General features: G+C 45.5%; 1 protein-coding gene across 2 annotated transcripts in view; it reads left to right on the top strand.

Moving 5' to 3' along the window:
- The first annotated feature begins 19,441 nt into the window (after positions 1-19,441).
- Positions 19,442-22,284, top strand: part of LOC126635262 (ubiquitin-conjugating enzyme E2 R2-like) — a 56,313-nt gene continuing 53,470 nt past the window's right edge. The window contains exons 1-2 of one of the 2 annotated variants that reach the window (XM_050306277.1): positions 19,442-19,646; positions 20,245-22,024. In XM_050306277.1, the coding sequence (XP_050162234.1) occupies positions 19,470-19,646; positions 20,245-20,295 (228 nt within the window). In that variant the 5' untranslated portion in view covers positions 19,442-19,469 and the 3' untranslated portion in view covers positions 20,296-22,024. Of the gene's footprint in view, positions 19,647-20,244; positions 22,025-22,284 lie in introns of those variants that run through there. The other variant, XR_007627586.1, reaches the window with a different exon arrangement.

Raw genomic sequence — 22,284 nt, forward strand, 5'->3', positions numbered from 1 at the left:
CAAAGACAATCCCATGAATGGATTTGCCTTGGCTCGGGGCAGGGTTAATCCAAACTGCTTTACCTAGCATACCTCTCAAGTGAATTACTGGGACTTTGTCTCCATCCACAATGTGAAGGGATTCTGATTGGGCAGGGCCGACTTGATTGACGGAGCCTCTAGTGTTGACTAACCATGTAGCCTTTGCTAGGTGCTGATCCCAGTCCTTGAAAGTCCCCCCACCCAATGCCTTCAGAGTGGTTTTCAGCAGTCCATTACACCGCTCAGCCTTCCCAGAGGCTGGTGCATGATATGAGATGTGATATACCCACTCAATGCCATGCTCCCTTGCCCAAGTAGTAACTAAACTGTTCTTGAAATGAGTCCCATTGTCTGACTCAATTCGCTCTGGGATGCCATGTCACCACAGGACTTGCTTTTCAAGACCCAGGATGGTATTTCGGGTGCATGAGGCACCGTATAAGTCTTCAACCATCCAGTGGTGGCTTCCACTATGGTGAGCACATAGCGCTTACCTTGGCGGGTATATGGTAGTGTGATATAATCAATCTGCCAAGCCTCTCCATATCTATACTTATTCCAGCATCCACCATACCATAGGGGTTTCACTCTCTTTGCTTGTTTAATGGCAGTACATGTCTCACAATCATGGATAACCTGGGAAATAGTATCTATGGTTAGATCCACCCCTCGGTCTTGTGCCCATCTATAGGTGGCATCTCTGCCCTGATGGCCTGAAGCATCATGGACCCATCAAGCTAGGAACAACTCTCCCTTATACTGCCAATCCAGATCTACCTGTGACACCTTGACTTGTGCAGCTTGGTCTGCTTGTTTGTTGTTGTGATGTTCCTCATTAGCTCGATTTTTAGGTACACGGGCATCTACATGGCAGACTCTCACAGTCAGTTTCTCTACCCGGGTGGCAGTGTCTTGCCACAAATCAGCAGCCCAGATGGGTTTTCCTCTATGCTTCCAATTAGTCTTCTTCCATCAATCCAGGCACCCCCACAGAGCACTGGCAATCATCCGTGAGTTCGTGTAGAGGTAAAGCCTTGGTCATTTCTCCTGTTCAGCAATGTCCAGGGCCAATTGAATGGCTTTGAGTTCTGCAAATTGACACGATTCACCTTCTCCTTCAGTAGCTTCTGCCACTTGTGGGGTGGGACTCCAGACAGTTGCTTTCCACTTCCGGTTCTTCCCTAAAATACAGCAAGAACCATAAGTGAAGAGGGCATAATGTGTTTCTCCTTCAGGTAACTGATTGTATGGTGGAGCTTCCTCAGCCCAATCCACTTGTTCTTCTTCCTCCTCATCTGCCAGACTGAAGTTTCCACATAAAGTCCAATTTGTTATGATGTCTAGGATTCCAGGGAGATTTGAGTTTCCAATTTGGGCACACTGTGTAATCAAAGCAATCCACTTACTCCATGTAGCATCAGTGGCATGATGCATAGAGGGCACCTTTCCCTTGAACATCTGGTTCAGCACTGGTAGTCGGGGTGCCAGAAGAAGTTGTGCTTCTGTACCAATTACCTCTGAGGCAGTTTGTACTCCTTCATAAGCTGCCAGGATCTCCTCTGTTGGGGTGTAGTTGGTTTCAGATCTTCTATACCTTCGGCTCCAGAAACTGAGTGGGTGGCCTCGGGTCTTGCCAGGCACCTTTTGCCAGAGGCTCCAGGAAGGACCATTATCCCCGGCTGCAGAATAGAGTACATTTTTCACATTTGGTTCTGTCCTGGCTGGTCCAATCTCCTGTTTAATCTGTTTAAAGGCTTGCTGTTGCTCAGGACCCCATTGGAAATCATTCTTCTTACAGGTCACTAAGTAAAGAGGGTTTGCTATTTGGTTGTACTCAGGGATATGCATCCTCCAAAAACCTATGACTCCCAGAAAAGCTTGTTTCCTTCTTGTTAGTCGGTGGAGTCATCGCTATGATCTTGTTGATGACTTCTGTTGGAATCTGATGACATCCATCTTGCCACTTCACCAACTCCAGGAATTGGATCTCTTTGGCAGGTCCCTTGACCTTACTCTTTTTGATGGCAAACCTAACTCCCAGAAGAATCTGGATGATTTTCTCTCCTTTCTCGGAAACCTCTTCTGCTGTGTCCCCCCATACGATGATGTCATCAATGTACTGCAGGTGTTCTGGAGCCTCACCCTTCTCTAGTGTAGCCTGGATCAGTCCATGGCAGATGGTGGGGCTGTGTTTCCACCCTGGGGCAGTCGGTTCCAGGTGTACTGCACGCCCCTCCATGTAAAAGTGAACTGTGACCTGCACTCTGTTGCCAAGGGGATGGAGAAGAATGCATTTGCAATGTCAATAGTGGCGTACCACCTCACTGCCTTGGACTACAGCTCATACTGGAGCTCCAACATGTCTAGTCGGGTAGCTATCACGGAAGAAGAGAAGAGATGCTTCCCTCCTCCCCTCTTTATATCTGAGCTGACGTAACATGGTATGGAATATGTCCTTGGTCAATATAAATCAGGTGATGTAGTCTAGTTTCCCTCCCAGGAAGAGGAAATGTTATTTAGCTAAACAAACCCACTACTGTCTGATAATATAAAAGAAGTAGTTGTGATTAAAGGTAGAGAAGTTATAAAGCACAATGTACAAAATTGTTAGGTGCATTGTGTTTGAAAGTATGCCACCATAGGAACCTAACCAAGGAGTTTCTGTACCATACAAAGCTGCTTTGAAGTCCCCTGCACCCTCCCCATCTTGGTCCAGATACTAAGGATTCCAATTAGTATAGTTAAATAGTTTAGATCGATGATTGTTGTAGGATAAGGCTATATAAATAAACGAACCAATCAGTGTAAAGGTTAGATGTAAGAGTGGGGTAAATGGAGTTTCACAAGTATAAAAGTGAATAGAAGAATGGAATTTATGTAATGATATATAAACTGTATGGATTTTGTTGTGTGGTGAACACATTTTGGAGGAGTGATCCCTCGTGTTCCCAGCATGCTGAATAAAGAAGTGTCTACTTATTCACATCAAATTGGTGACGGATAAGTTTCTTTCATCCTGTTTGGTGACACTGTCAGGGTTTAACCCCAGTTGGCAGCCAATCACCATGTGATGCCTTAAGTTTCTTGAAATTTGTAGCAAATATGGATTTTTAGTATGGTTGTATAATCTTCTTTCACTTTAGACAGTTGCTTTTGTCACGGGAAAGGTGGGAGTTCAGATTTTTGCTTGTTGTTCCCTCAGGAAAGTTGAGTCCCTTGTGTCTGACAGGAGATCCTTCACCAACAGATTCACAAGATCGGAGGGTACCTCGATCTCCCTTGTTAGGGGGAACTCAATTGAGCCAGGACCCCTCAGCAGGTCCTGCCAAGGTGTTATCTGCTGCCAGCAACTGCAATGACTCAGTTTATGGAATAACACTTTTTATTAATACAAATTGTGATAAATTAATACAGTTCGAAGGTTGTCAGTGATATTGCCTACCGCAAAAATATGTTTTAAAGCAATCTACTGATACATATATTAAGCAAACACAAGCTCTGATATGAAGTAATCTAATTAATATGCTATGGGGTAAGCACAAGCAAAAGGTCTAGTCCTAAAAGCAGCATTTAACGTGTGTAAAGCATATTTCTCCCCCAAGGCATACCTCTGGAGGGGAGAAGATGGACTCAGCAAATTGACTGATCCAGCAGTTTTGGTGGAGGTCTTCTCCCCCTTTCCCCAACTTACTTTTATACTATTTTCTTTTTGTTTCAGTGGAGTTTGAGTGGTTCTAAACATAAATACTTTTTATTTCTGATTGGTGTACCTAAAGGGTGGGGGTGGGGGTGGGGGGGTGGTTTGGCACCTGAAGAGGGGGTTGTTGGTTTCAGCATCAGAACATTTTGATTCTCCCTTATCCGACAGGTACTGTACAGTCTTAGTACCGCAATGTTCTCCCATTCTGCTGGGATTAGAATGGAGGGGGGCCATGTAGTCTCCACTTTTTTCCATACTCCTCACACATTCCTGAGCTTCAGTTTAACCATATTTTCAAGGAGATAGATTTTAGCAAGGACATACTATTTGGGATGAGCACCTGGACCAGAATAATAAAATATATATGGGAGATGGCCTAACTGCAGGCAGTTTAAGCTTAGAAATGGAGTTGTGAAGTTGTGAAGGAATGTAAACATCCACAATGAGTAAGCAGAAAAGGAGGAAGAAAAACTGTAAATAATAGGTGTTGTTGGGAGATATGCCAACGCGTGAAAGGATGATGTCCACCTATCAAAGGATAAGCCTGGACACGTGGACAGGACCCCATAACCAATGAAAGATAACATATGTATGCGTGGACAAAGAAAAAGACTATAAAACTAAGTCTGCTCTTAATGAAGTTGTTGTTGCCTGCCAACAGTCTGAGCGTGCGTCTTTTTGGTCGCTGCTAATATATGGTAGCCAAAACAAGATAGAGGGCCCAGAACCCTTGGAGGGGCTCCAATGGGCCAGTTCTGAGTGTGGTGCCAGGAGCAAAAGTGGTTTCCAGGTTGCATGTACCCACTAGATATGATAATTAGTTTGAGTTATAAAATTGTGAGAATTCTCTGTGTGTGTGTGCACCTATGTAATCCATGCACCTGAAAGCTTTCATTTAAGAACTGCTCTCTACCTTATCTATAGTAATATTGTTTGGAGAATTTTTTTCCATTTTAGGCATCACATGCAGCCACTCACTCCTCCACCAGCAGGATCCGGGAGAGAATTGGAAGCGTACAAAACTCATGGGTTGAGGTAGACAGTTTAATAGGAAAAGCAAAAGTCATGCACACAAGCAAAGCACAACTTCCCACAGGCAGGAAGGTGTTTAGCCATCTTCAGGAGAGCAAGGCCCCATCACATATAATGGTAACTTGGGAAGACAAACACCATCACTCCAAGCGTCCTCCCCTTCCTCCTTCTTCCCCCTACTTTATACACTGAGCATGATGTCAAATGGTTTGGAATATCCCTTTGGTCAGTTGGAATTGCCTGTCCCAGCTGTCTCCTCCCAGCCTTCCATGCACCCCAGCCCCCTTCCCAGCATGGCAGTACAAAAAGCAGAAAAGGCCTTGTCTCTGTGCAAGTCCTGCTCAACAACAACAAAAACATCTCTGTATTATCAACCCCATGTTAAGCATAAATCCAAAACACAGACCCATACCAGCCACTGGGAAGAAAAGTAACCCCAGTTGAAACCAGTACAACTCCTTACAAGAACATTTAAATAGGGAGCACAATGAGACAAATTTCTACAAAATTTGGTTGTCTCCTTACAAAAACATTCAGATAAAGAGCAAGATGAGAGAGCAAAATTGGAATCTCTGCTGTGTATGGAAAGGGACTATACCAGAAAAATGCACCTTGAACTTTGTAAGGTTGCAAAACAGGAGAAAATATTGTGAGAGATATTGGATCTCTCTGGGTGAAGGGAAGTACAAGGACTGAGATAGATGCTCAGATAAGGAATTAGCATGTGAAAGGAAGAGGACAGATCAGGCTTCTTAACTTATCAAAACAAAGAGAGTGACTAACCCATTAAAGGAATTGGAAGTGGGGAGGGGGAAGGAGGATGAGGAGAAGGAGAAAACAACAAGTGTCCAACAGGAAGATGGCAAAGGCAGCTGGGGAAGAGGCTGGAGCCGGAGAAGCAGCTGTGGAAGAAAAGGGAGAGACTGTAGAAGAGACAGCAGAAGTGCAGGCAGCAGCTACTGTGGAGTAGAAAGAAGTTGTAGAAGAGGAGGCCCAGGGATATTAGGAACCAGGGATTTTCCTAAGGGTAAATGATCCTTGTGAACCCTGGTCCTCCACCCAGAGGGCTAATTAAAACCCCTAATTAAAACTGAAACCAGAGATGATGGTCAGGGTCAGCAAACTGCTACCAAAACACTGCCGTATACAGAGACTGAGATATCAAAGTTATTGCAGGATCAGTTAAATGAGGAGAGGGGAAACCCCATAAGTATTCCCACCTTAAATATGGAGGTGGTGTCTGGACTGACCCAAGTGGAAGCTGTTAGTTGAGACACAGGTGAAAGCACACAAAGAGTTTTAAAACAGTGGTTCAGTTATTCACCCAAGCCCAGTTCCATCCAATGGTTGGAATCCAATGGCTGCCAAATGGTAGCCACTTTACTGACAGGGTGGTACGGGACTGGGCCAGGGGAGAAGGGATTAATTGGGTCTTTCACAGAAGGGAAGGTAAAGATCCAATTAAGCACCACCAAGGACAACAAGTTTTAGTGGATTTACCCACTATTGGAACAGTGACTTAAGATGCCTTTGGGCAGTTATTCATGAGGAGCTAGTGATGCCCACAATAAAGAACATTGTATCCACATCAAATGGATAGTGCCTTCTTTTTATTCCTATCTGACACTAGAATATCATGCTGGAGTGAAGTGTGGTGTTAGAATTCCTTCTCAATGTCCTACCAGAGAGTTCAATTTTACTACCCCTCAGAGATGGATATATATATATATATATATGCCACAGCATACCTGATTGTTGAACAAGGGGTACATGGGATGCTCAGCCTCACCGATGGGGAGTGCCACGTCACCATCCACAATACTACAATTTCAATTGAAGAGGCCCGAGCAAAGATGAAGGAAGCGGCTGACCAGACGGCTGAACTATTCCGATCACTGCAACCAAAGGACTGGTTCAATGGATTGAGCATCGTGATGCCTTAACATTGATAAGTATATAGATTTTAGTGCAGCCTTTAGCACTTTTCTTTAGTAATTTTGGGACAGAGCTTTTAACTAAATGCTTTTGTACCAAATTCCAAAATGTTGCTTATGTTTCCTCATCAAGGATTTAGGTAGATAGAGATTTTTTAGCAAGCTGAGACATCTAGTCTGAAGAGAGTGTACTAGAACAAGATATATCCAACATTCCTTGATATAATTGTAGTCAAAGCTATTCAAAAGGTCCAGAATCCTTGGATTTCCTCCAAGCAGGACAGAAGACTTGAGGAAAATGAAGATGAGGAAAAGAGGTTTGTAGGACCCACCCACCCAATTTAGGGAGGTGGGCCTAAGGGCATTCCCAAGGGAAGTTCTGGGGATGGACAAATTTTGGTATAGGTGTATCTCATTGGAGATGATAATTAGCTAGTATTATAAAATTGTAAAAGATATACTGTGGGGTGTGTACTAATGTATATTGTATACCTTACAGTGCTTTAATTAAAGACCTGCTCTCTACCTTAACTATACTAAAATTGTCCAGACAATATTTCTTTGATTTTAGGCAACAATCAGATCACAGATTTCTTCCCTTTTGAAATATTTGAGACTGACAGAGTCAGGAAAGTGGTTGGCACAAATTGGGATTGTGACGTTGGTTGGATTTCTGTTTTTAATGATGAGCATGGCGCTTATTTGCTATATGATTAGCTGCTCTGTTAAGTGTGATTAGTCTTCTGCTTCCTCCATATTCTCTCCCTTTGTCCGCTATGTGAAGATCACCACAACCAAAGATGAGCCATATGCCCAACCAACAGGAAGGAATGTTTGAGCCATGGGGTGGTGTGGAGGACCAGGCATAAGCATGTTTTGTCTCAAACATTCTGACTGTTGCAACAGGAAAGTCCAGAGGGATCCACAAAGAACACTTCAAATGCCTGGTGGAAATCATCTAGGACAGCCTAGAAAAGCAAACAGTCCTTAGTGCCATGGTGCAGCACAGACACCAAGACACCACCACCTCATCACCATGGTCTCGCAACATTAGCAGTGCTACAATGCAATACTGGTCACTACCCTGTGATGGGACCTACCCACCCCCCTGCAAGCTGCTCCATCCAGCCCTGCTCTGCTGCCTTCCCTTCTGTCCATCCCACCCACAGGGTCTCAGCATCACAGAGAGAAGAGCTACAATTACCCCTTCCCCCACTGTGTTCAGGATTCATGCAGAGACTGCTGACACCAACCTTTCCTTGCCCAGAGAGGCCCCTGGAAACTTGCCTAGGAACTGCAGGGTGCTCCTCAGTACCTGGTACCCAGTAATCATCTTGACAATCTTGCATTTCATCAGCAGGTAGGCAACCAACATGAAGGCCAAAAAGCTGCTGAAGCCTGGTGAAAACAGAAGGCTGAGTCAACAAGAGCTCAACAAGTCACCACAATCCCCAGACCCCACCCCACACAACTGCTTCTGGCCTCTGTCATCACCAAGACAGTAACCCCCAAGCCCACCAGGAAGACATTGAGGCAAAGCCCTGTACAACAAGCAGATATGTATCCCCTTGCAAGAAGACAACATCTCAAAGTTCTTTGGGAAATGGGATGAATTTCCAAATAAAAAACCAAAAAAACACCTATAGTGGTTTGATCTTGGCTAAACACCAGCTGACCACACCTGAGAAGAGGAAAAAAAAAAGTAAAACCAAAACTCGTTAAGAAAAAGGCAGTTTATATTTACACAGAGAAGGGAAAAGGAAAAAAAACAACTAAAACTAATAGCACTACAAATACAGTAAAAAAGAACCAACAAGAAATTGTACTTCCCCACATGAAGCAAAGCATCCCGTCCTTCAAGAAACAGCTGCCCATCTGGTCAGCTATTCCTTCCCGTCTCTTTTACATCTAGAGTGACGTAACATGGGGCGAAATATCTTATTGGTAGAATATACATCAGATGATCTATCCTAGTTCCGTTTCTTCTCAGAGAGGGTAACAAACCCATTACAACACCCCATGCTGGTGTTGGTTAGAGAGGAGTTAATTTTCTTCCCAGTGTCTGAGATGTTGGAATTTTTTCCCAATATCAATCACCCCCCCCCCCATCCATTTTTTTCTGGGGTGCGGGGAGGCGGGAAGGGGGAAAGAGCGGGGTCACGCGCAGGGTAGCATGGGAGTATGTGTGGGGGGAGGGGTTTCTCTTTAAAACCAGCCAGCGCCACACCTTGGACGCCCTTTTGTTTATGGGACTTGCTGTCCACTGACGGACACAGCGGCAGCCACTCTCGATTTTGGCAGCCCCCTTCTCTTTTCCCTGAGAAGTTTTTTTTTCCTTTCCCTGCCGGACACCGCCATGAGAAGACACCTGGGAGAGCCCCGACCTTCTCAGAGCGAGGTATTCTGCCCCTGGCCTTAGGGCAGCATTATCAGAGCATCTTCCCGCGGTGACTGCCTGACCCAAGCACCGTGCCACAGCCCTGGGACCAGCAGGAAAAAACCTCTTTCATTGTTGGCCGCGGAAGCCACCATCAATCATGTGGCTGTGAGCAGATGTTGAGCGTCCAGAGACAGCTCGGTCTCTGCCTCCCTCCCCCTCCGCCCCCCGCGGAATTAGGACTTTGTTTTTTTGAAAGTTTTGGTTGAGCCATTGTGAGAAAAATCTTGTTTATTAATTTTAGGAAAAAAAATGGCAAAAAAAAAAATCTGTGAAACGAGGAAATAAAACGAGTAAGGAAAGTTTTAATACAGCGCACCCCCATCTACCTAGACAGGTGTGGCCAGCCTCACCCAGCTAGAGGCCTTCAGTCCCTCCCTCCATTATGTAAGTGGTACCCCTTTTGCACACACGTGTGTACATTGGAATTTTCCCCCGTCTGCATGGTACACCTCAGGGGGTCTTTGCTAAATGAGTCTGGGGGCTTACTTCATCACCCTCCTCTTCACTTTCTCCTTCAAATGTCCTTGGAGGGCCGTCAACCCAATAGTAAGGTCCCAATTAACTTCAGTTTATACAAGATGCTTCCTTCAAGGACGAAGTTCTCATTTCTCAGTGCTTGTTTTCTCATAATTTGGCAGGGAAAGAACAGACTCTCACAGGTGGCTGGGCCAAACACAGACCAAAAGTAGCAGTGTCTAATTAATCACAAATACACCCAGGTCAAGAAGTTGATTGTGAAAGTCCACCATGTAGATGCACATGTGCCCAAAAATCGAACCAACGAGGAACATCACTACAATGAACGGGCAGACCGAGCTGCTTATGCAGTGTCACAGGTAGATCTGCACTGGCAGCACAAGGGAGAGTTGTTCCTAGCTCGATGGGCCCATGATGCCTCAGGCCATCAGGGCAGAGATGCCATCTATAGATGGGCACAAGACTGAGGGGTGGATCTAACCATGGATACCATTTCCCAGGTAATCCATGATTGTGAGATATGTGCTGCCATTAAACAGGCTAAGAGACTGAAACCCCTATGGTATGGTGGATGTCGGAATAAGTATAGGTATGGAGAGGCCTGGCAAGTTGATGATATCACACTGCCACAGACCCGCCAAGGTAAGCGCTATGTGCTCATCATGGTGGAAGCCACCACTGGATGGCTGGAGATACATCCGGTGCCCCACGCCACTGCCACAAATACCATCCTGGGCCTTGAAAAACAAGTCCTTTGGTGACACGGCACCCCAGAGCGGATTGAGTCAGATAATGGGACCCACTTCAAGAACAGTTTAGTTACCACCTGGGCGAAAGAGCATGGCATTGAGTGGGTGTTATGACATCCCATACCATGCAGCAGCCACGGGGAAGGTTGAACGGTGTAATGGACTGTCGAAGATCACCCTGAAGGCATTGGGTGGAGGGACTTTCAAACACTGGGATCAGCACCTAGCAAAGGCTACATGGTTAGTCAACACTAGAAGCTCTGTCAATCAAGCTGGTCCTGCTCAATCAGAGTCCCTTCACAGGGTAGATGGGGACAAAGTCCCAGTGATTCACTTGAGAGGTATTTTAAGTAAAACAGTTTGGATTAATCCTGCCTGGAGCAAAGGTAAACCCATTTGTGGCATTGTTTTTGCTCAAGGACTAGGCTTCACCTGGTGGGTAATGCCCTAAGATGGAGAAACACAATGTATGCCTCAAGGGGACCTTATCTTTGGGTGAACTACCCATAACATTGTACCTGTATTTGTATGTAAATATTTGTAATATGTATACAGTTGGGGTAATGTATATATGTATATTTGGAAAATTTGAATCCAATATAGCATGTTAATATGGGAAAAAATTTGGGGTGGATAATGTTATAGGATTGAAAAAGAGACGTTGGAATTTTTCCCCAATATCAATCACCTCCCCCCACACACGTTTTTTTTCCGGGGTGTGGGGAGGTGGGAAGGGGGAAGGAGTGGGGCCATGCGCAGGGCAGCATGGGAGTTGGGGGCTTCTCTTTAAAACCAGCCAGCGCCATGCCTTGGATGTGGCTGTCCCCCCCTCTTTTACCAGAGGAGAAGGGTTTTCTTTTCCTTTCCCTGCTGGACACTGCCATGGGAAGATGTCTGGGAGAGCCCTGACTTGAGGAAACAAACTACAAAACTTGCTAAGAGTATTGAAGCAGGTATGTTTATTCATGGCGCCGGGTGCATGGGGGATAATTCCGCCAATCACACACACCCATTACCTTTGTTCAGCTCTTTTTATGCAGTATAATGTTACATATGCATTAGTTGTATTAGATATACATTAGTTGTGTTACATATGCGTTAGCTGTGTCAGCAAATTCCAGAAAAGTGAGAGGGGAAATCATTAACATACACCACTCCTATAACTCTACCTTGGAATGCCCTCTTGGGGTTTTCTTTCAGGGGTCTTTGGGGGTCTTTTGAATGAAGTAGGAAGTCTTCCTCAGCTTGAACTTCTTACCTTTGCAAAGAATTGCTGAGTTGGCAATGTCCAATTAACTCAAAACTGGTATCTTCTTCAGGAGCTTCTCTTTATCAACTTTCAAGGTCTCTCTCTCATGAGCTTCAAAGCCCCTTATCTAAACTCTAAGCTTTTCTGTTCCTGCTAAAGTCTTCGTTATAAAATTAACTATATCCTGTCTGTGAGTTAGCATAAGCAAGCAAGGCCCTATCCTAATTCTATCGAAAAATTAGCTAGTAAGCAACTAAGGCTACAATTTTGTATCACTGCTTTATATGTTGATCACCCTTTATCAGCCCCGTCCTTCTTGGAGCAAGGTATTCTGCCCCAGGCTGTGGGGCAGCATTATCAGAGCGTCTTCCCGGGGTGACTGGCTGACCCGAGCACCATGCCATAGCCCTGGGACCAGCAGGAAAAAACCTCTTTCACTGTTGGCCATGGAAGCTACCATCGATCACATGGCTGTGAGCAGTTTTTGAGCCTCGGGGGACAACTTGGCTGCCCCCACGCCCCCCCACCCCCCACCTGGGGAATTAGGACTTTGTTTATTCAGGTTTGTTAATAAAGAGCTGTTATTTTTGCTTTTCCACACCTTTCACCTGAAGCCTCTTAATTTTGGAGTTGTAATAACGTGGGGGGAGGAGGTTGGCCTTTCTTTTCTGCCCCCCCTCCTCTCCTTAATGGACATTTGTGTCTTGCTAAACTAAGACAACAAGGTTGATAATATAGGGATGTTTTTGTTGTTGCTGAGCAGGGCTTGCTTAGAGCCAAGGCCTTTTCTGCTTTTTGTACTGCCATGCTTGGAAGGGGGCTGTGGGGGTGCATAGGAGGTTGAGAGAAGACACAGCTGGGACAGGTGACCCCAACTAACCAAAGGGATATTCCAGACCATATGGCATCATGCTCAGTGTATAAAGTAGGGGGAAGAAGGAGGAAAGGGAGGATGTTTGAAGTGATGGTGTTTGTCTTCCCAAGTCACCATTACATGTGATGGGGCCCTGCTCTCCTGGAGGTGGTTGAAGACCTGCTTGCCCATGGGAAGGGATGACTGAATTCCTTGTTTTGCTTTGCTTGTGTGCATAGCTTTTGCTTTCCTTAATAAACTGTCTTTATCTCAACCCATGATTTTTCCAGCTTTTACCCTTCTGATTGTCTCCTGGATCCAGCTGGTGGGGGAGTAAGCAAGTGGCTGCATGGGGCTTGGCTGCTGGTTGGGTTAAACCATGACAGTCCTTTTTGGTGCCCAGTGTAGGGCTCGAAGGGTTCAAGATAATGAAAGATTTCATTGGGATGTACTAAATGGAATTTATAGCTGTTATTGCAGTTTAGCTAGTCATGAGCAGGTTCCTGTACTTGTTGTGGGCTTGCTTACCTGACTGTATATTAGAGTCTGTATCTCCCCTGGTGCAGCTTTAGGCTATGTCCTCATCCTGTCGCTAGTTGCCTGGGAGAAGAGGCTGACCCCCATCTGGCTACAACCTCCTTTAAGGTAGTTGTAGAGAGTGATAAGATCACCCGAGCCTCCTTTTCTCCAGGCTAAACAACCCCAACTCCCTCAGCTGCTCCTCATAGGACTTACTTTCCAGACCCTTCACCAGCTTTGTTGCTTTTCTCTGGATGTGCTCCAGCACCTCAATGTCTTTCTTGCAGTGAGGGGCCCAGAACTGGACAGAGCACTCGAGGTGCAGCCTCACCAGTGCTGAGTACAGGGGGACGATCACTTCCTTAGTCCTGCTGACCACACTGTTTCTGATGCAAGCCAGGATGCCATTGGCCCTCTTGGCCACCTGGGCACATGCTGGCTCATGTTCAGCTGGTTGTCGACCAGCACCCCCAGGTCCTTTCCTGCTGGGAACCTTTCCAGCTACTCTGCTCCCAGTCTATAGCATTGCATGGGGTTATTATGACTGAAGTGCAGGAACCAGCACTTGATCTTATTGAACCTCATACTGTTGGCCTCAGCCCATCAATACAACCTGTCCAGATCCCTCTGCAGAGCCTTCCTACCCTTCTTTCTTTCTTAATAGCTGATGCAGGAGGCTCCCATTAATCCAGATGCTGCCGATTGATGCTCAAAAGCATCTTGTCATCCCTGTGATGAGTTCTGCCTGAGGATCAGCTTGCCCTATTTTTAGGTGAAAGAGAGCTAAAAGGTGATTTTCGGACAGATCTTTATCCTCAAAGATTCACAGTTGCTTCCCTTGAGTGCTTGGATGCTCTGTTCCCCAAATATAGGAACCTATATAGGTGCCAATGTGAAGGTGAGGACTTTTGTGCAGATGTTCTCTTTTTTGAGAGGTGTGAATCACCACATGCAGTAATTCCGCATTGCTCACTTGGGCAGCAGAGCAGAGAATTGCACTTTGATGTCTCTTGTTAAATGCTCATGGATTTTTTTGGGGATGTTTCCTTGGCAACAAAGCATTAGTGCCTAGACTGAGATCCATTACTGTGGTGTTTGTCTACCCTTTGGTCTGAGACCGAGGTATCTAGTGTAAATAAAAGAAGCACCCCCAGATTCTTCTATCACCAGTTCCTCTGGGGCTGAGAAACCAGCCTGCAAAGCCCGAAGTGGTGTTTCCCCTTGGCCCACAGGCAATGCGTGCTGCTGTAGTGGGAATGATGCACTGCCAACACTGGTATGGCCTTTCCTGGAGATTTGCATCCAGTCTGGACAATGGCACTCCAGGAAAGAGATGGAGGAAATAATCCTGACCCCTCTCTCTATCCTCCATATCCCCATAGTGGCCTGGACAAGAAGAAACAGGATGAGATTCACTGGGGACACACATATAACAGCTCTCTAGCAGGGAGATGAGCTGAGCCCAGAGACACGTTGAGCTAGGAGCAAGTAAATTTCCACTTTGGGCAGTTTGAAGGAGAAATATTAAAGAACTGGTTGAGTAAATATGTCTTGGGCTGTTTAGGACAAACTGATACTGCCTTGAGGCAGGAGGGTGATGAGGTGGACCTCCAGGTGTCCTGCTCTGCTTCAGTACAGCCCAAGGAATAGCTGTCGGTTGCTTGAGTTACAAGGGTCTCTAGAGGGGGCTGTAAGCAGTTCGCAGGGGAGATGAGAAGAGCGCCTAACCCCCGCCTGATCTTTTCCATCACAGGAGCATCCATCTGTCATGCCAGGGGTGAGATGGCGTTAAAGTCCAGCCCAGAGTCACTGGGATCTCTGCTGATGCCTCAGTGGAGCAGAGAATCTGGGAGGAGGCAGCAGGAGAGGAGATGGTGTCAGCTAAGCAGAAGACTCTCAGTTTGTCATCCTTCATGAACATGGCTCACAGGAAGGAGGAAGGAGAAGAAAAAAAAATATTAAAAATAGATTATAAGAACAAAGCAGAAAGAAATTGAATGGAAGTTTTCATCTCAGATTTACATCAGGCACTAGTGACATCTTGAGGCCCAGTTTATAGTGACAAGTTCTGCTGCTGGGGGCAGGATTAATGGTACATGTAGCCTCCTCGTCTCCTGGTAAGACTTCTCCTTCCTGGAGCCACCTGTTAATATACCAGACCCTATTTCTTGTTCTCTGAGCCCAAAGAACAAACTGATTCCTTCAGGTGAAAAAGGAGATGAAGAGAGAACAACTACATTTTGTGGCAGAGCACACCTCATGAAGAGCCCTGCTTGCAGGTGGGCAGTGACCATCTGTGAGGACAAGACTTAATCCTTTCACTGAGATATATTGGTTCTGATTAGGAGAGGAAAATGTCATATAAGTCAAAAAGTCATGTCAACCACAGGGCAGCCTGGTCATGGGGGAGGGGACACCAGGTAGAGCAGCTCCCCAGGGGCACAAGCAGAAATGCAGACAAGAGCCTTGGAGGGGGCTGCCCAGGCTTCAAAGTGCTCCATTGCTTTGACAGTTTCTATTTCCTGTGATCATCAAATGTTTTCATAAGAGTGGGGGGAATAAAAAGCTGGGGGGAAAAAGACCAATATTCTCTCCAAAAGCAGACCTGATGGAAAATTTTCAGCCTACCCTATTGAATACATCAGGGCTTGCTTTCTGCCTCGCATGATTACCTCTTTCATTAACATTTGAGACAGGCAGTAGACAGGGAGAAATCCTGAAAAGCTCTAAAGTTTGCTTCTCCCATCTTTCCCAGTGTTAGGCTGGTTCAGACAAAGCCTGTGCTGGAGGCTGGCTGCAAGGAAAGATGTTTTGATTACCATAGAAATAGGGACAGTACAATCCCCAAAGGGCTCAGCTTCTGGACATTGAATCAACCTAACATTTTCCTCCAAGCCTGAGCAAAGCCATATTTGACCATAATGTGAGCTGGGATGCTGTGTTAATGGATCAGGTCCTTGCTGCCTGGCATCAACTGGGGAAGGTACCAGTGTGGTCCTCCAGGTTGGATGCATTATTAGACTTATTAGCAATGGAAACAGGTCATGTGGAGGGGCAGCTGTAAGTGGGTGCTAGGGTTGGGGCATTTGGAAATGATGTTGTGTTAAACTTGGGCATTTGGGAGGTGGGGGTGGAGGTGTGAATGGGGCTGATAAGGTTTTGGGAGCAGGGAGCAGTCATGAAGCATGGGTAGCTGGGACCAAGATACTGGGATTGGGAAGAATAGGGATAAATACAAAGATTCATTACTGACCCCTGTCATGGGGCTGGATTGGACATGGTGGGCAGATGTGAAGAGCTTTTTCTCTCTTGGAGAGAGCACTGCTGAGAGCATCATGTCTGCAACACTTTCAGATGTAACCAAGATGAGATGGTTGGACAAACCTAATGGTGATGGAAGTACTTGTTACCCAGGAAGCCTGGCACCAAAGTGAAAACATAGCTCCCAGCCCACGTATCCTGACAATCAACCTGATCCTGTATTGACAAAACATTATGTCCATCAACCCAAGACAATTTAAGAAGGATGTTAAGGTATGTGAATGTGTCCAGGAGAGGGCAACAAAGCTGGTGAAAGGGCTGGAAGGCATATCCTCTAAGGAGCAGCTGAGGGCTCTGGGTTTGTCTATTTTGAAGAGAAGGAGGCTGAGGGGCCTACCACATTGCTCTCTGCAGCTTCCTGAGGAGGGGAAGTGGAGAGGGACCTGCTGATCTCTTCTCCCTGGATCTGTGGGAATTAGTTCAAAACTGCATCAGGTGAGGTTTAGACTTGACATTCAAAACCATTTATTTTTAGAGAAGGTAGACAGACACTGGAACAGGCTTCCTAGAGAGGTGGTCAATACTCCATGTCTATTAGTGTTTAAGAGGCATTTGGGTAACTGTGGCAGGATGACCTACCCCTATAAGGCCTAGAATCTGTTCACTTGTCTGTTCATTTGTCATAATAAATAATTCATTTTATATAAATATATCTGTTTTGCCATTATTGAAACCTGTGGGACAAAGTGATTTAATCACACTTCTATAATTCCTTAAACTGTTCACACAGTTTGAGGCTAAGATAGGATTTAGTTGCACCTAAACTCTCCTCTGAGAAGGAGTTTAGAAAGCAAGGGAGTCCTTCCTGCACCTTGTGACTTCAACAGTAGGGCTTCTTTACTAACTTTGTCAAAGCCTTCAACTCTCTCCTGTGACGGTAACGCCCTTAATAAAATGCTTTAACTTTGGGTCAGCCCTGAAGTAGACAGGCAGTTGGATTAGATGATCATTGTAGGTCCTTTCCAACTGAACTATTCTAGTATATTCTGTTCTATTCTAAGACATAAATAAAAAAAACATGGGTCTGAGCTCCTACCAGAAAACACACCCAGCACAGTATGACCTTGCTGCTGAGGAGCTCCTCCAACAAAACAGTGTTTCAGCCACACAAGAGTTTGGGATCCAGCCCTCCAGCCCCTAGGTTGAGGATGTGAGAGCAGAATTAAGCAACTTTCTGTAAATCTCAGCTCACTCCAGGGTAGTAATCTCTAAAGGTAAACACTCCTCAATCCCTCTCTATACAGCAGCATCTCAGGGTCTTCTACCATTTCATCCCTGGACTCCATGTAATCTAATGCCACAGATCTATATTAAGGTGTTACGTGATTTTCACTTTTATTCATCTCCAATTTTATTTGAAAACAAGTCCACAGACAACAGAGATTTCCTTCAAATAACTCTGTCATTTTGGGGGACATTAAAATTACTTTAGAACTTAACACAACCTATTAGTTGTTTAAATTATTCCTGTGTGATGGTTTTGATCTAGGCCTTCCTGGTGACCAGTTTGTAACCAAGGAAGTGGCCAAGTACCCAGTATTCCATACGATTGTTATGTAAACCAGGGTATAAATAAGTTAGAGATTAGAGACCTCTCTCTCTTCTCTTCCGGTGAGGTTCAGGAACAGTGGGTCCCTGCGTTGGTCTCGCTTATCTAAAGCTGAGGCCTGCAGCGACCGCTGGCCTGCCACGTGGGAGTTCGAAGAGTGCTGGCTGTGTCTGCCAATCCTGCTTTTCTAAGGGAAGTGGTGAGATCTGTTTTGTTAGTTATTAGTATAGTTCTTGAGTTTGATCGGGTATACCTGTTCGGTGTCCCTTTTGTCCCCTTTTTCCCCTTTCCCTATCCATTCGGGGGGGGTGGGGGGGTGGATCCCCTTTTACTGTGTATATAGCATCTTAACTGTATATAACTGTAATTTACGTAAATATATATATTTTTATATAAGCAGCTTGACTTTGGTTTCTTTAATTTTTTTTTTTATAGTTTTTTTTCCTTTGCCCTAAGGGAAGAAGGGAGGGGGGAAGGGGGCTGCTGTCGTGACTTTCAGGCATTTGGCAAGGAGCCAGGTCCAAACTATCACATCCCGCTAGAATCACATTAATTCTTTACCAAGAAATAGTCATCAACTTTTCTCTGTCAGGGTTGTTACATCCTTATTACTTCTCCTATCTTGACTGAGATAAGATGTCTAGCTTGCAACTCTGTCTCCACACCAGATATTTCTTATGCAGCTGGGCAGTCCTTTGTGCTGCCAAGCCAGGTGCATACATTAACATTTCCAATAGTGAATTCCAGATTCACCACATCAGGGGTTGTGCTATGCTAGTTTTCCTCCTCCTGCATAATCACGTTGGGTTTTTCATTTATTTATTTTTACAATGAATAATATAGTTAACAATAGTATTACTTATTAAAGGCTGGATAAGGTATAGGAGATCGCAAGCATGATCTGAGGTTCTTGCTCATATTCACAGGTCGATGTACCTTTCCACCTCTGCAAACATTTTTCTCCCTTAACTGTATCTAAAAATGGGAGGAAGGATTGAAACTGCATTTTCTGCCTGTAGCACCTCACATATCTGTGGAGGCACATGAAAACAACACCCATAGGAGAGAGGTAACTGCCAGTTCCTCTCCTGCTGCTTGGGGGTTGCTGCAGGGCTTTTAGATGACGCTGGGTCATGCAAGGCCGCTTCTCAAAAACCATCCTTTGTACAAAAACCGCTCTTTTTTGACCGTGAGTTTCTGTCAGCGCAGCAGCACCGACTGGCCATGGGTCGCCGTACCCATCCGTGACACCCACAGAGCACCGCCTTCTCTATCCCACTCATAACTCAGCACGCAACTTCTATTCCGCTCCAGGCGAGATGCGGGCCTGGTCCGTAAGGGCTGATGTAACACCAGGAACCACTCACACACTCCGCAAACGCTGTGGTGGAGAGCGCTGCCCCTTTAAGCGCGCCGGTAGGGGCGGGACGCGGGGTAGGGTGTGGCTTGCTGCGTAGTGCGGCGCGGCGCGCTGAGGTCAGCTGCGAGTGGGCGCCGTCACAAAAGGAAGTGGCGGCGGCGGCGACGGCTGTCAGCGCGAGGAGGGGCGGGGGGCCTGTGGGGGCAGCGCGACGGCGGCGGGGCAGCGGCAGCAGCAGCGTGGGCGGCGGGGGCCGCGCCGCGCCATGGCCCAGCAGCAGATGAGCAGCTCGCAGAAGGCGCTGATGCTGGAGCTGAAGTCGCTGCAGGAGGAGCCGGTGGAGGGCTTCCGCATCACCCTGGTCGACGAGTCCGACCTCTACAACTGGGAGGTGGCGATCTTCGGACCCCCCAACACCCTCTACGAGGGCGGGTACTTCAAGGTACGACCTTTCCCCGCCCCACTGGTGGACCGGGCCTCCCGCCGCCGGGGCCTGCACCATTCCCCTCGCCGCCTGCCGGGTCTCTTTGTCGGGCTCGGAGGGGCCGTGGCGGGGCAGCGGGCCCGCGGCCGCTGTCAGCCCCTCCGCCCCTTGCGGGAGGGGGCCGGGGTTAGGGAGGGCAGGGCGGCTCGGCGCCCGTAGATGGTGCTCTCTGAGCTGCCCTTCTCCGCCCGCTGCCGGTGGCGTGGGGACGGTCTACAGGGCAGGCTGGCTGGGGCCTGGAGGGCCTCTTCTCCTCCCAGGATGCCCTCTGGGGAGAGGAGGCCGTGTTACAACTGTCTCTATTCTTTTTCTATTTTAACCCCAAAGAAAGGCAGGTACCTCATGGCACGGTGCAAATTCTTCCCTTTTACCCCCAAGTTACCCTCTTGGCTCTAGTCTGTGTATATTTATTTCAAGGGAGCTTCCCCCGATAGCTTTGTTTGTCGTGTAGGATGACTAAGTCAAGATAAAGGCTGTGGTTTTTTTTCAAAAATTCATGGATTTCAGGACTGTTTTTCATTATTTTTTTCCGTTTTCTTCCTCTCCAAACTTCTAGAGGGCAGCCTTCAAATGGCTACAGCAACACATAATTGATGAAGGTAGATAAATGCTTTTAATTTATCTCTGTCTTCCTGTTAACAAAAAAAAATCTTGTGGTTCTCTTGTAAATATAGTAAGCAAGAAATCTGGCACTGCTGCCCCAGAAAGGGAGAAGACTTAAATTCTCAAAACAATTGGAGGAGGAATTGCGTGTTTTTTCTTAAAGGAAGCAATTGAAAAAACATAGTGCCTGCAGAGGATATGTTGGATCAGGCATGCTCGTTTGCACTTGATGTCTGCTTGGTCTCTAGCAAAATAATATCCTCTTCAACTTGCTTCTCCCAGGAGTTACTGTTTTAGTAGTGGCTTCTGTGTCTCTCATTTCGTGCCCTTTGATTTCTGTCAAACCAAATTTAATTTTTGGATGATTTCTTTGCTTGGCTGACATGCATCTTGGCCTCTGGGTCAAGGTTTAAGAGCTTTTTTAACACAAAAACAAAATAACCTGTAGCATGGGGAATAATAGATTTGAGTCGCATTCAGTTTGGCTTCATCATTTAGAAGGAAGGGAAGGCTTTAGCACAAGGCTTGCTTTTTGTAATGAGTTAGTTGACATGCTCATGTAGGTGTGATAGGTGTATTCTTAGACTCGCCTTCATTATTACTTATTCAGGAAGTTGCACTAGTCTTGGGTTGGTAATTGGGTCATTTTTACATCCAAATGGTTTGGCAACCTCTTCCTGCCCTTACATTACTTATCTATTTTTTTCAAAGAAATCACACTGGATCAAAATATCTTTGGTTGGGGAGCTCTCTGGACTGTATGTTTATAATTGTTCCTGGAAAGAAACTGAAGCAACCTCTTAAATGATCCAGGCATGTGTATTAACAAGTGTTGCCAGTTGCCTTACCTCAGTATTATGAATGTGATATCTTTTTTGGTATTATATGTCCTTGAACTGTTGTACCTTTCTTCTAAATCCTTCTGACCAATCCTGTGATGCTTATTTTGACTGGGAGATGAAGGTTTCCTGATGCCTTTGTCCCTCCACAGCAGAGGAATTCCCTTCAAGCAGCATTGCTGAAGTATCTCATATGTTGTTTCTGTCTCATCTTTCCTCCATGAGGAGCTGCACACGGTGGATTTTGTTTTGGTATTGTTTGATCTTTGGTTATGCATCTTAACTTCTGAGCCTATGAAAAAGTGATTTTTAGACCACTCTTCTGTCACTAGGGAGAAGGAATCCTTTGGTCCTGAGAAGTGATGTTGTTGACTTTGTCTATATTGGGCCTTCAGGCAAATTTTTAGATGTGTTATACTTGGCTTACTGAATTATTTAGAGATAAGGTTAATATCTAACTTTCTTTGTGGGTTGACTTCTATGATATATTCATAGTATATGCAAGGTGAGCACTAGTTCAGATCAACATCTTATAAGTTTTTAAGACTTCTTGACTTGATGAAAATCTAGCTTCATCTTGTTTTGTCTTTTTAGCTTCCTAAGGCAGGTAAGCAGGATTAGAAATATGCACTCTGTAACTTCTTTTCAATTTTGTGGCAATGAGAGTTTGGGAATTTTCTTCCTTTTGAGGGTAGGAACTGGAGGGGAAGTACAAAGCCTTCTAGTTAAGTTAAAATATAAATATTTTGAGAAAGACTTGTGTTTAATGGGACCTTAAAGTATTAGTGATAGTTGATTTGGAGTACAAATGCTTGATTTGTGCTCATGGAACACTTGGAGCTGGTAACATCAGCTTTTGGCACCTTCTTTATTCTTGGATAAATATGACCTTTCTCTCTGGGTTGTTGAACTAGCTGAATAAACTGAAATACAAGAAGTGTTCTCTTTGTATCTTCTTAATAGGAACTACTACTGTTAAAGGCTGGTTCAACATTTCAACAGATTCTGGTTTCAGTTGCTAATCCTGTAACCAGTATTTGATAAATTGAAGAAGAAAACTTGTCCCCCTGAATGTTTGTTTAAATGGTAGGTTATTGTAGCCAGCACTAAGATATTGATAAAGTTGGGGACTTGTTAAAAATTCAAGCACAGCA

The sequence above is a fragment of the Myiozetetes cayanensis genome, unplaced genomic scaffold (assembly GCF_022539395.1).
Source record: "Myiozetetes cayanensis isolate MyiCay16 unplaced genomic scaffold, myiCay2020 scf118, whole genome shotgun sequence".
Lineage (NCBI taxonomy): Eukaryota > Metazoa > Chordata > Aves > Passeriformes > Tyrannidae > Myiozetetes > Myiozetetes cayanensis.